Source organism: Hypanus sabinus, chromosome 10 (genome assembly GCF_030144855.1).
Source record: "Hypanus sabinus isolate sHypSab1 chromosome 10, sHypSab1.hap1, whole genome shotgun sequence".
In the NCBI taxonomy this organism is placed as follows: Eukaryota; Metazoa; Chordata; class Chondrichthyes; order Myliobatiformes; family Dasyatidae; genus Hypanus; species Hypanus sabinus.
In genome coordinates, this window is record NC_082715.1 from 109873358 (window position 1) to 109888252 (window position 14895).

At 45.0% G+C, this 14895-nt stretch overlaps 1 protein-coding gene across 4 annotated transcripts in view; it reads right to left on the minus strand.

Annotated features, from left to right (window-relative positions):
- Positions 1–14895, minus strand: part of dlk2 (delta-like 2 homolog (Drosophila)) — a 36566-nt gene that overhangs the window by 10028 nt on the left and 11643 nt on the right. For all 4 annotated transcript variants that reach the window (XM_059982616.1, XM_059982614.1, XM_059982617.1 and 1 more), the window contains exons 2-4: positions 7766–7854; positions 4643–4715; positions 2763–2893 (exon numbers count right to left, since the gene is read on the minus strand). In XM_059982616.1, coding sequence (XP_059838599.1) covers positions 2763–2893; positions 4643–4715; positions 7766–7832 — 271 coding nt within the window. In that variant the 5' untranslated portion in view covers positions 7833–7854. The remainder of the gene's footprint in view (positions 1–2762; positions 2894–4642; positions 4716–7765; positions 7855–14895) is intronic.

Here is a 14895-nt window from a genome sequence, read left to right on the forward strand (position 1 = left end):
AAGGCATACAGTGCATTGGCCTTCATCAATCGTGGGACTGAGTTTAAGAGCTGAGAGGTAATGTTGCAGCTATATAGGACCCTGGTCAGACCCCACTTGGAGTACTGTGCTCAATTCTGGTCGCCTCACTATAGGAAGGACATGGAAACCATAGAAAGGGTGCAGAGGAGATTTACAAGGATGTTGCCTGGAGTGGGGAGCATGCCTTATGAGAATAGGTTGCATGAGCTTGGCTTTTTCTCCTTGGAGCGACGGAGGATGAGAGGTGACCTGATAGAGGTGTATAAGATAATGAGAGGCATGATTGTGTGGATAGTCAGAGGCTTTTTGCCAGAGCTGAAATGGCTAGCACAAGAAGGCACAGTTTTAAGGTGCTTGGAAGTAGGTACAGAGATGTCAGGGGTGAACTTTTTTTACGCAGAGAGTGGTGAGTGCATGGAATGGGCTGCTGGTGGCAGTGGTGGTAGAGGTGGAAACAATAGGGTCTTTTAAGAGACTTTTGGATAGGTACATGGAGATTAGAAAAATAGAGGGCTATGGGTAAAGCCCAAGTAGTTCTAAGGTAGGGACATGTTTGGCATAGCTTTGTGGGCCGAAGGACCTGTATTGTGCTGTATGTTTACTATGTTTCTAAGTAAGGCACAACTTACTCTGCACAAAGACACGCTGATTGCCCCCTATTAGGCCATTGGTTTCCAAATGCTCATAAATTTTATCCTGAAGAATCCATTCCAGTAACTTCCCTACCACTAATATGAAACTCACCAGTGTATAGTTTCCAGGATTATCTCTATTGCCCCTTTTGAATAAAGGAAAGCATTTACTGCTCTCCAGTCCTCCATTACTTTGCTTATAGCTTGAGTGGACATGAAGATATTGGTCAAGACCCCCCAGCAATTTTATCTCTTGCCTCTCTCAATAACCTGGGGTATATCCCACTGGACCCAAGGGACTTACCCACCTTAACGTTCTTTAAGATTCAATATTACCTCCTTCTCTATCCCAAAATGGCCAAGCAAATTAGTCTGCTCCATACTGATCTTCCTGCACGTCATTCTCCTTGGTAAGTACTGATGCAAATTATTCATTTAGGTCCTCACACACATCCTCTGCCTCCAAGCACACGTTCCCACCTTTATCCCACTCCCAAGTTGTCCTCCTGTTCATGTATGTATAGAATACCTTAGGATCCTGTTTGCCAAGGATTTTTTCATGGCTCCTCCCGGATTTCCCAATTCCCTTATTAGTTCTTTTCTGGCTTCTTTATAAGAACATAAGAAATAGGAGCAGGAGTGGGCTATCTGGCCCATTGAGCCTGCTCTGCCATTCAATTGGATCTTGGCTGATCTGACCATGGACTCATCTCCACCTACCTGCCTTTTCTCCATTCCCCTACTATGGAAAAATATAATCATCAAGGGTTGTGTTTGATTTTAACTTCCTAAACTTTACATATAATTTCTTTTCCTTCTTTACTAAAAAAAATCACCATCACTCATTACCCAACACCAAGTCCAGAATGACATTTCTTCTTGGATTATTTACATACTGATTTAAGAAATACTCCTTAACACACCTAACAAATCTGCCCCATCTAAACCTCTTGCACTATGAAGTTCCCAGGTTCTATTGAGGTAGAAGACACCCACTAGAATAACCCTGTTCTTTTCACACCTTTCCCTAATCTACCTGCATATCTATTCCTACCTTTTTATCTCCTTCTCCGTCTCTTCTAAAGTATCAAAACCTTGAAACGTTAAGCATCTATTCCTGTCCCTCTCATAACTGAATGTTTTTAATAGCTACAACATCATTCATCCATGTGATGTTTCAAGTTCATCACCGTTAACCATAATACTTAAAGTACACACACTTTAACCTGTCTTTCCCTTTGGGTCTGCTACCTTGCTCCAGGTCATGCCATCTACATTCCTCTCAATCCTTCCACTTTCTGACCCTGTGCTTTGGTTCCCTTCACCTGTGAAACTAGTTTAAACCCTCCCAAGCAGCTCTAGTAAACCTTCCAGCCGAAATACTTCTTCCTTCCAGTTAAGATGCAGTCCATCCCTCTTGTAGAGATCTCCCCTGTTCCAGAAGAGGTCCCAATGATCCAAGAACCTGAAGCCCTGCCCCAGCACCAGTTCCTCAACCATGCATTCATCTGTTCTATCTTTCTATTCTTGCGCTGAGAATTAAGTGGCACCAGGAGTAATCCGGATTAAGTGGCTCTCTGTAAGGCTGTCTCACCAACTGCCCCATCTTTGGCAAAAAATCTGCAGATCTTATGCAGGGTAATACATGTGAAGTTCAAGACAGGGAGTTATCCTAAACCATAAGGATCTTTGACCACCAGAGAGATTTCACTCTGGTTCCCATTCATCCATCATTCCATGCTCAGTCAACAACATTATCTCCCAGTTGTTCACTGCCTAAATGATCACATCTCTCCAAGATCAGCAGACTTATTACATGGCAGAGTGAGTTTGAAGGGCTGTGAGCCTCATTTTCTTCATTCTTATCATTGGAACCTTTCTGATCCTAAATATCCTCACACCTCTAACCGAGGTTACTGCAACATATCAGTGGCATCTCTTCAACATAACTTCCTGATGTTGAACCACAGTATCCTTCACTCTGATAGTACCACTGGATGAAGACAAGAAAGGCATGCTTACGAAATGTAGGTAGTTGTTGCTGCTCTGTGTTGTGTATGAAACAAAAACTTGTGTTTCTTCCAACTCTTCTGTCAAGTTGGACCTCACCTTTGTCACAGAATCTTCCAGTCCAACCGCTCTCACAGATGCACTGCCAGGGCTGGTGACAAGTTCCATGTATACAGCCTGGAGACTGGACGCACTGTTCACAAAGTTCACCTTCCCAGCCAGGGTCACACCTGTCAGGAGTAGGAGTGAGGGCCAAGAGGAATGAGAAAATAAACATCTTTCAGATTGTTTACAAGATCACCTCTTACTCCCTTAGACTCAAAGAAGGTTCCCTGAATCTTGGAACTTGGAAAACAGCAAATCAACCTCCCCTCTGATTCTATTGTTCACTTACACACAAAGTACAATATGGGAGTTTGGAGCAACACTGTAGTTAGCAAAACGCTATTCCATTCCACTGCTGTTTGTAAGGAGTTTGAACACTCTCCTCGTGACTGTGTGGGTTTCATCCAGATGCTCCAGTTTCCTCCCACATTCCAAAGACGTCACTGTTAGTAGATTAATTGGTCGTGTGTGTGTGTAATTTGTTTATTTTCTCTAAAGTAAAGGAACTGGAGTAGCTGGAGGTAACCCACATGGTCATAGGGAGGATGTGCTGACTTCACATCGACAGTCAGGATTAAACCTAGGTCCTGAGTGCTGTGAAGCAGGGACTCTCCCCACTTTGCCATTCAGCGAACACACGACAGCAGATAATGTGTGAAGCAGATTACAAGTAACACTGTCGATAGAGAGGAGCTGTTAGTTCAACAATATCTAGATTTCCAGAAAGCATTTCATCAGGTGCTGCAGCAAAGGCTATTGTGAAAAATAGAAGCTCTCAGGATACAAGGTAGCACCCAGCAGAGAAAGAAGATTGGCAGCTAACAGGGAGCAAAAACTTGCACTGATGACTCCTTTTCTGGATGGCCGTGGTGTTCCCACAGGGATCAATGCTGGTCCGCTAGCTTTATAACCATTCACAAGACTTGGATGAAGACATGAAAAGACATGGTTGCTAAATGTAGGTAGGAAAATCCTGAGAAGATATGAGGTGGTTACGAGGTTGTGTGGGCAACAATCTGAAACACCAAGTGGGAAATGCAAAAGTACATGCATTGACAAGAGAAGCATATGATCTAAGTGAAGAGATATTGCAGGGCTTCAATTTGGAAATGGATCTGGGCACATTTACAAAAAGAAGGTAGAGAAGGTATGAAAAGGTAAGGTAACAGAACATTATCATTGTTGTTGGATGCAGGAATGAGCAGGATGTGCTTCGTTTCTTAAGGGTGAAGGTGAGACAAGATGTGGAATAGTGTGTAAGGAATGTACTAGTCCTATTTAAGGTATATTGGTTATATGTTGGGAGCAGTTCAGAGAAAGCATCCTGGGCTAACACCTAATCCTGGACATTGTCCAATGAGAAAAGTTTGGACAAGTCAGGCTTTTATTTTCTGAAGCTCAGAAAACGGAGGACTTGAATAGAACATACAAATTTCTGGGGGGGGGGGTTAATACTTTTCCTCTTGTGGAATTATCTAGAATCGGGTATTAATTTTAAAACTCGGGACTGCCATTTAAAACATGAGAATTTCCTTTCCCTTTCAGTGGGTACAAGTCTTCAGAACTCCCACCCTCAGGAGGCAGGGAAGAGGGGTATTTGAATAATTTTAAGACAGAAGGTTGGGTTACAAGGACAGGATGGTCAATATACAGGGTCTTGGTCCGAGACATCAACCATCCCTCTGCCTCCATAGATGCAGCCTGACCCAATGAGTTCCTCCAACAGTTTGTTCTTGCACCCCTTTGTTGGTGATCGATTGCCTGCCATAAGGTTCCCTTGCCATTTAGCTGGAAAAGATGACACTTGAATCAAGACTCTCTGCCTCCTGTCTTTACAAACTTCCCCGATTTGTAGTTTACACTGGGAACTGTACCTGCACACTCCAGCCTCTTCACAGTGTCCGTGCGCCAGTTTACAGCCAGGTACACATGGCACCACCTCCACACCTAGAGATAGAGAGATGATCACAGTCAGTCACAGCCCACAACACTTCAACTCTCATATGCTGCTCCCAGAGATTTCCTGTGTAGAAGTCACTTCTGCTGCACCCATCAGCCTCGCTGGTTCCATTTTGCACAGGACCCAAACCTTCTAATAAACTCCTTTCGGTCCGTCCACTAATGGGAGCCAATCTCCACTACTCCCCTCTGCCCACTGCAGGGGAGCCAATCCCTGCCATCTTTTTGTGATGAAGTTGTGGTAGTTCGACTCTAACCACATTCCTCTCAAGCTGTTGAAGGCCCCAAAGATGGAGAGATTTCCTATAAATGTTCCAGCAGAGAAGGGTCTCAGTTCTGTGATTTACTGCAGAAGCTGAGTTCTTTGGGGAGCACAGAACACAGAAAGGGACCTGGATGTGGTGTCTAAAAGCATGATGGAGTGACACAGGAGACTGCAGATGCTAGAATCTGGAGCAACAAACTCCAGATAAAATAGAGGAACTCACCAGACTAAACAGCATTTATATGCTCTGGAGATGGAGTCAGAGAGATTGAGTAAAGGGAGAGCGGCATCGAAAAAGGTCCATGTAAGTTGGAGGGGAGGGTGGAAGTGACAATGATGGTAAAATTGTTGAGTTCTGCATGAGGCAGTAACTGCTGCTCAAGCGGCTGAGTTCCTTTGCAGCTGCAGATAGAGAAACACTGGCCCCACTCACAGAAACACCGGCCCTACGCACAGAAACACCGGCCCCACTCAGAGAAGCACCGGCCCTACTCACAGAAACACCGGCCCCACTCACAGAAACACTGGCCCCACTCACAGAAATACCGGCTCTACTCACAGAAACACCGGCTCTACTCACAGAAACACCGGCCCCACTCACAGAAACACTGGCCCCACTCACAGAAATACCGGCTCTACTCACAGAAACACCGGCTCTACTCACAGAAACACCGGCCCCACTCACAGAAACACCGGCCCTACGCACAGAAACACCGGCCCCACTCAGAGAAGCACCGGCCCTACTCACAGAAACACCGGCCCCACTCACAGAAACACCGGCCCCACTCACAGAAACACTGGCCCCACTCACAGAAACACCGGCTCTACTCACAGAAACACCTGCCCCACTCACAGAAACACCGGCTCCACTCACAGAAACACCGGCTCCACTCACAGAAACACCGGCTCTACTTACAAAAACACCGGCCCCACTCACAGAAACACTGGCCCCACTCACAGAAACACCGGCCCCACTCACAGAAATACCGGCCCTACTCACAGAAATACCGGCCCTACTCACAGAAACACCGGCCCCACTCACAGAAACACCGGCCCCACTCACAGAAACACCGGCCCCACTCACAGAAACACCAAGAACCTTAGATTGGCAGATGAACCAAGAATTGCATGAAAACTTGTTTTAGACTTTACAGGGTGAGAATCTGGAGTGGACTGGCTGGGTGGTTGTGAAGAAAAGTTTAATGTGGCATTCAAAATGGAGCTAAATGGATGTTGGTAAGGACTGAATTATCTGACTTTGGGAGATACGGCGTGAGGCCATAGAGCCAAAGAGATATCCAGCACAAAACCACACACTTCAGCCCACTGGGCTCATACTGGCCATCATACTGATCCCATTCTCAAGCTCTTAGCCCTCTCTATGCCTCTACATTTCATTCATTTACTTATGCACATCCAATACTTGTTAAGTGCTGTGGGATTACCTGCTCCCTCCTCCATTTTACATTAACCCTACTCCCTCCATCCCTCAGGTAATGGCCTCCTGTTTACAACAACCTTCTCAATGTGAAAGATATCTCCTTCACCTGCCCTTAATGTGATTCATCTCCACCGTGAGGAAAACAAGCTCAGTCTCTTCACAAAACTGAAACATTATCCCAGGCAACATCCTGGGGAATTTCCTCCACACTGTGACCAGAATTGTACACAATATTCCAATGTTTTATTAAGACCTCGCTTTTATATTCTGTGCTAATTAAGGCAAGTATCCATATGACTTCTTAACCACCTCACCTAGCCGTGCTACTGCCTTCTGGAATCCTTGGACATGGGCACCAAGAGTCCCCTGTACCTCACTAACTCCCAAGGTCCTATCATTCACTGTGCCTATCTGAGCCTAATTACTTCTCCTGAGTACATTCCCTTCAGTCCTGATGAAGGGTCTTGGCCAGAAACGTCGACTGTTTTTCTCACTTCAATGGATGCTGCCTGGCCTGCCGAGTTCCTCCAGCATTTTGTGTGCATTAACTTTGCTTCCATCTGCCATTGCTCTATCAGGCTTTCCAGCTGATCAACATAATTCTGTAGACAGAGGCATTTGTCTCCCCAGTATCAGCAACACAATCAATGTCCTGCAAACTTAAAAATCATCCCTCCTCCACTCACATTAATATATATAAAACATAAAGCATCCAGCCCTGACCCCTGAAGTTCACTGCTTCTCACCAGCTTCCAGTCACTAAAGTAACCATCCTTATCACCTCTGTCTCCTATCACCTCCACAGTCGATCTCTGATCAGTCTTCCTAACCGATCTTCCTTCAGTGGTTCAGGGACTGGGAAATAAATGGAAATCACTTGGAAAAAGAGTAAATCATCAATGGTTTGGGCTGAGAGCCTTCATGAGTCCTGAAACACCAACTGTGTACCCTTTTCCATACATGCTGCCACCTGTCACAGTATCAAATCTGCCAACTTTCCATGAATCCCGGACTCTGTACCATGGATGAACTGACCAGTCTCCCATATGGAACCTTGTAAAAGACCTTACTTTTCGAACACACCAACTTCGTCAGCCTCTCGGGTCAAATGGCCTCCTTCCCCCTTGTGATTCTGACTGGCACCAGCATTTCTCTCTGTGTCTCAGGGAGCTGTGGGGTGAGCACCATGGGGATGGGTGTCACTACTCCTACCTGTGCATTGCGTTTACCAGTGGGCTGGACCCTCCTCCCTGCTCCGCCCCCCCCTCCCCCGCAGTGCGCCAGCAGCCAGCACTGCCTGGTCAAGGCCCCAGGTTCGCCGAGAGCAGTGACCTTGGATGAAGGTGCAGAGTGAACAGAGCATCCAAACAGCCAATACGGTTTTCCCGAGGGTGACCATCTTTCCGATATGCCAGAGGATTCTGAAAGGAAAGCAGACAGAAAAGAATGAGAGAGTGACGATTCCATCTCCATCAATCCAGTTTCCACGTCCACTCAGGGATGTACAAATACTACTCCGCCATTCAGTAAGATAAGAGCTGACCCTCACTTCCAAGCCCCTTTCCTGTATTCATCCCACATTCCTGAATTCCATTGGTAGTAAAGATCAACTGGTGTCTAGAACACCCTCAGTGACTGTGCCTCTGCAACCCTCAGACCAGGGATTCTGAAGTATCGATGCCCCTTGGGTGAGGAAATTTCTGCTCAACAGCTGATCCCTCATTGATCTGGTGTTCCAGATCCCTGGATGAGGGAAACTTGCACGTTCATCCTTAGAGAATGCTCTACATTTAAACGAGATGCTCCAGCGAGTGATAGACAGGTCACTGAACCTTATGCAGACAATGTCCTGTGCCATCAAAAGACACACGGGGTCTTTAAGGTATATACAGTAGATATATGTTTGCTACAGACGAAGAGAATATCAGACACTGTACACTACCTCCAGAACACATCAACCTACCAGCAATGTTGCTGTATCTGTAGCTCACATCCACAGTGACTAAGTAATACTTTGTCTGTGATTCCATACAAAAGCACACAAAATATTGTGCCAATATATATATATATGCAGAGTGTATGAGGCACTGTGGCCCCAATATCAGGCATTATACTCTATTTACATATACACAACGTTAGACAAAATCCCCACACGGACACAGGATTTCAAATTCAAGTGTACACTCTGAGGTTGTCAGACAATACACCAGGTCTCCATTAGGATAAAGCAGAGAGCAGAAATCTCTCTCAAATACAAAACTAAACCCCCATCAACTCCAGCCCTGTCATTGCTGCAAAGATTTAGAAATCCTAATGAAGGATGAATGAGTAGTTATTTGGTTTGATTCGGGGAAGCCAGTGTTGTTCATTTCCCTCCAGTGACCCTCTGAGATCCTCCAGTATTCTGTGTGTGTTGTCAGTGTTGCTGAAGACAAGTTAACATAGAATCTTTGATTGAAGAGAAAGAATTGAAAAGGGAAATTATGTTGATGTGATTTCCAGTGGACTTTCTAAAGCTGTTGATAAAATGCCCCCCAACAGGCAACGTTCCCTCTCCTTTGAAATGACCAGTGTGCACCAAAGTCTCGTGCTGTGCAGCTTTTTGCCCAGTGACAACAACACGTGCACACTGAACCTTTAAGTGGAAGTAAACCTGAAGCTGTTCTAGAGATAATAAACTACCAAGTCCAGCTTGCTGCTAATTGTTTAAGAGAAATAAACTAACTGTCAATAAGAACTTTTGTCTCCTTGGGCTTTGATCCTTTTCAATCTCGTTTATCTGCATTCTCACAAAACGTACGCGGCAGGCCTGCAGCAGGTAATGAAGATCTGCTGTTGACGGTGATTTGCTTGCTAAATTACGCTTTAAAAGGTTATGTTCCTAAATATCACTCCACTTCTTCCCACTTGCAAATTTTACAGCAACTTTTGCATCGCAACAATACATGCAGTTAACAAAAAACACAAAATGCTGGCAGAACTCAGCAGGCCAGACAGCATCTATGGGAGGAGGTAGTGACGATGTTTCGGGCTGAAACCCTTCATCAGGAGTGAAGTAACATGGGATGGTCGAGGGGGGATAAGAAGTGGGGGGAGGGATAAAGTAGAGAGCTGGGAAGCAAAAGGCTGTAGGGAAATGGGCTAGGGGGAAGGTGGAGAATTATGGGAAATAAAAGAGAAAGAAAGGTAGGGCTGGGGGGAGAGATTATAGTGAGGGGGGAAAAGAGAGAGAAAGAGAACCAGACTAAAATAATAGATAGGGATGGGGGTAAGGGTGACCACCATTTTCTGTATTGTACATAAATATTTCTCATAGCTGCACATTCCTGACCTCATGAACAGTTTCTACTGTTTCATTAAGCCATTCCACTTAAAATGAACTAGCAGTTCTTTTGTGCTTCATGCCCTTTGCTTCTTTGGAATTCGACATAGTGAGTCAATAATTTCTTCAATAAAACAGCATAAATAAGCCAGTTCTAAAACCTGCAAAGCATTGCAAACTCCACATTGTCAACACCATCCACATCAGAAACCAGAAAACAAAATGAAATCATGTATGAGCATGAAATACACTGAACATGCCAATGAGGTAGAGGCTGACAACCTCTTGTTCACTAATAGCAAAAGATGTGTCCGTGGGCACACCTTATAGGGACTTGGTAACGGGCACATCCCCAGCAATGAAGAGCAGGAGATGAAAGAGGCTGTCACTGCCAAGTGTCAGGAAAGAAACCACTTTTCTTCATAAACTTTATGACTTGAACCTGGGCACAATTTCCAGATCTGCAGATGACATGACACTTGGAATGTGAGCATAGAAATGGACTTCATGAAGATATGGGCAGAATGGTGAGATCTAATGCAGATTAAATGAAGTAATACAAATAGAGGAGATGGGTCTATGTGCAAGAGCAGGGACACCTGGGCTCTATGTGGCAGGGCAAGTTATAAAGAGCTTGGAGTCTTTCAGAACTTTCTGACAGGCTGCAATAATGATCAGAGACCAATTAAAGGAAGTGGGTTGGAAGTGGAATGGCCACTGAGTGAGCAGAGTAGTCAGGCTTTGGCAAACAGGCTTAAGCAAAACTAGGCAGAGGCTAGAAGTTAAGCTTGAGAAATTGGGGGTATAATGATCATAGGTAGGATGATCATAGTTCAGGCAGTGGAATGCTCCTCCTGTGAGATGTGGGATTTCAAGGTACCTGATGACTTTGTCTGCAGGCAGTGCATTCTACTGCAGCTCCTGACTGACGAGCTCAAGGAAGGGGAATGGAAGCTGGGTGTATTCAGGACTATCTAGGAGGCTGAAAACTTTGAAGGTGAGACTTTTACTGAGATAGTCACACCCAGAGTGCAGGCTTCATCTGCAGAACCACCAGGAGAAATAAGGGGTGTAAGTAGTTAGTGTGGCTATTCCCCTCAGCAGAAAGTATATCCCTTTGGATTCTGCTGGGGGAATGACCTGTCAGGGCACAGCAGCAGCCAGGCCAGTGGCTCTGAGGCTCAGCAGGGAATGGTAAAGTCAAGCAGAGTGATAGTGATAGGAGACTCAAGAATTAAGGAGATGGACAGGAGATTACACCTGAACCCAAGGGGTCCAATATCCTAGCGAGCAGGTTTGTCAGAGTTGTTGGGGAGGGTTGAAATTAATTTGGCAGGAGGAAGCAAACTGGAGTGACGAGGCTGAGGACGGTGCAATTGGTGTACAAGTCGATGCAGTGTGTAGTGTGGGTGATGAATACAAGGCTGAAGTTAAATTTGAATGCACGCAGTATACGGAATAAGGTAAATGATCTTGTAGCAGTCAGATTGGCAGGTATGACATTGTGGGCATCACTGAGTCGTGGCTGAAAGAAGATCATAGTTGGGAGCTTAACATCCAAGGATACACATTGGACTGAAAGGACAGGCAGACAGGTAGAGGGGGGTGAGGTGGCTCTGTTGATCAAAAATGAAATCAAATCCTTAGGAAGAGGTGAAATAGTGTTGGAAGACTATGGGTAAATCCTTGTGGGTAAAACTACAAGGTTAAAAAGACCTTAATGGGAGTTGCTGTATATATAGGCCTCCGAACAGCAGCTAAAATGTGGGACATAAATTCCACACTTTTCTATCTCCCATTGTAATAAGGGCAATGTTACAATAGTTGTGGGGAGGATTTCAATATGCAGGGTGAGCTGCCTTAACAACTATTGTCCAGTAGCACTCACATCTACGGTGAGGTACTTTGATAGGTTGGTTGTGGCCAGAACCAACTCCTAAGGCAGAACCTGAACCCACTGCAATTTGCCCATTGCCACAATAGGTCTACTGCAGGTGGGATCTCATTGGCTCTTTACCTGGCCTTGGATCACCTGGACAATATGAATACTTGCGTCAGGATGCTGTGTATTGACTACAGCTCTGCACTTAACACAAACATTCCTTCAGTTCTGATCAAAAAGCTCCAAAACCTGGGCCTCTGGACCTTCATCTGCAATTGGATTCTCGACATCCTCACTGAAAGACCACAGTCTATGTGAATCGGAAACAGTATCTCCACCTTTCTGAGCATCAACACTGGCACACCTCAAGGACATGTGCTTATCCGACTGCTCTACTCTCTCTACACCCATGACTGTGTGGCTAGGTGCAGCTCAAGCGGCATCTATGAATTTCCTGACGACACAACTATTGCTGGCAGAGTTTCAGATGGCAATGAGGAGGTGTACAGGAGCAAGGTAGATCAGCTGGTTGAGTGGCTTTGCAGCAACAGTCTTGCACTCAACATCAGTAAGATGAAAGAATTGATTGTGGACTTCAGGAAGGGGAAGACAAGGGAACACACACCAGTCCTTGTCGAGGGATCAGAATGAAAAGAGTGAGAAATGTCAAGTTCCTGGGTGTCTACATTTCCGAGGGTCTATTCTGGGCCCAACATATCGAGGTAGTTACAAAGAAGGCATGACAGAGGCTGTACTTCATTAGGATTTTGAGCAGATTTGGATTTCACCAAAGACATGCAGATTTCTACAGATGTACCGTAGAAAACACTAACTGGCTTCATCACCGTCTGGCATGGGGGTAGAGAGGGGCCACCACACAGGATCAAAATAAGCTGTTGAAAGTTATGAACTCAGTCAGCTCCATCATGGGCACTAGCCTCCCCAGCATCCTGGACATCTTCAAGGACTAATGCCTCAAAAAAAAGGCATCATCTGTCATTAAGGACATCATCACCTAGGACATGCCCTCTTCTCATTGCTGTCATCAGTGAAGAGGTACAGGAGCCCAACGGCACACATTCAACCATTCAGGAACAGCTTCTTCCCTTCTGCCATCAAATTCCTGAATGGACGTTGAACCCATGAGCACTAGCTCACTACTTTTTCTTTTTTACTCTTTTTGCATTGATTTAATTTAAAACACACGTATTTGTTCCTGTAATTCACAGTTCTTATTGTGTATTGCAATGTACCACTGCTGCATTACAACAAATTTCATGACATAAGGCAGTCTGATTCTGATGTAGATTGGGGAAAAACAGGTTGGTGCTGGATTCCAAGAGAGGGAATTTGTAGAACTATATAAATGATTTAGATGATTGAAAGTTTGCAGATGATACGAAGATTGGTGGAGGGGTAGGTAGTGTTGAGAAAACAGGTAGGATGCAGAAGGACTTGGACAGATTAGGAGAATGGGCAAGAAAGTGGCAAATGAAATGCTATGTTGGAAAATGCATGGTCATGCACTTTGGTAGTAGAAATAAATGTGCAGACTATTTTCTAAATGAGAAAATCCAAAAATCCAAAATGCAAAGGGACTTGGCCGTCCTTGTGCAGAATACCCAAAATGTTAATTTGCAGGTGAGAAAGGCTGTTAGCCTGTTAGCATTCATTTCTAGACTACAAGAGCAGGGATGTGATGCTGAGGCTTTATAAGGCACTGGTGAGACCACACCTTGAGTTTTGTGAACAGTTTTGGGTTCCTTATCTAAGAAAAGATGTGCTGGCATTGGAGAGGGTCTGGACAAAGTGCACAAGCATGATTTTGAGAATGAAAGGGTTAACACCTAAAGAGTGTTTGATGGCTCTGGGCCTGTACTTGCAGGAGTTTAGAAGAATGAAGAGAATCTCATTGAAACCTGTCAAATATTGAAAGGCATGGATTGAATGGATGTGGAGAGGATGTATCCGATAGCGGGTGAGTCTGGGACCAGAGGACACAGCCTCAGAATAGAGGGATATTCATTTAGAACAGTGATGAGGAGGAATTTCTTTAACCAGACAGTGGTGAATCTGTTGAATTCATTATGGACAGGTGTGGAAGCCAAGTCATTGAGCATATTTGAAGTAGAGATTGATGTTCTTGTTTAGTCAAAGGTTGTGAGGAGAAGATAGGAGAATGAGGTTGAAAGGGATAACTCAGCCACGAGACAATAGCAGAGTGGACTTGATGGGCCAAATGGCCTAATTCTGCTTCAACGTATATGGTCTTTTAGTTTCATGGGTGCAGATAGGAGAATGGGGTAGAAAAAGTACAGCCATGACCCAATGGGCTGAATGGTCTTTATCATATGATAATCCATTGTGTTGATGTGAACATTTCAGATAGGGTATGGAAGGGTTTATTAGAATGATTCTCGGAATGAAGGCTTCAGCTCTAAGTAGAAAACAAGCAGGAGAACCTAGGATTGACAGTGTGAAGTGAGATTACGAGGGGATCAGATAAAGGGATTTAAAATCGTGAAGAGGACAGTCATAGTTGCTAAAGAGAAAGTGTTCCTGTTGGCTGAAGGATCAAGGAGTGATGACACTTCATACACATGCAGAGTCAAGTGTTAAGTACAAAAAAACCTCATCGTGTTCTGGGGCGAGGCCAGTCATGTGTGACGAGCTGGGTTGATCATGCAGGAAGCCAGTGTGGACACAACGGACTGTTAGCCCTTTTATGAATTGTAACGTTGCTATGATTGTACCGTTCTCCATGTACGCAGTGTGTCAGTAAAGACACTGAATACCACAGCGTGCCTGACACCATGATGGATCTCTAAACATACTGAATGTGCAGTCAGCAAATTATTGTCACAGTCTGCATGACATTAGCACGTTCCCGTAACAAGCATATCAACACTGAATGTGTCACACTCCACTGCACAGACCGCATGGTACAGCCTGGACCGTGCCCAGATATATATAGAATGGAAGCACATTGTACAAGACAACATGCTGTCACCCTCTCAGCACAAAGTGGGTCAGGCACTGTGCCACATACACAGAATGAGAGGGTCGGCAGACACCCTATTGTACCCCTTAGACACAGAATGAGAGGGTCGGCAGACACCCTATTGTACCCCTTAGACACAGAATGAGAGGGTCGGCAGACACCCTATTGTACCCCTTAGACACAGAATGAGAGGGTCGGCAGACACCCTATTGTACCCCTTAGACACAGAATGAGAGGGTCGGCAGACACCCTATTGT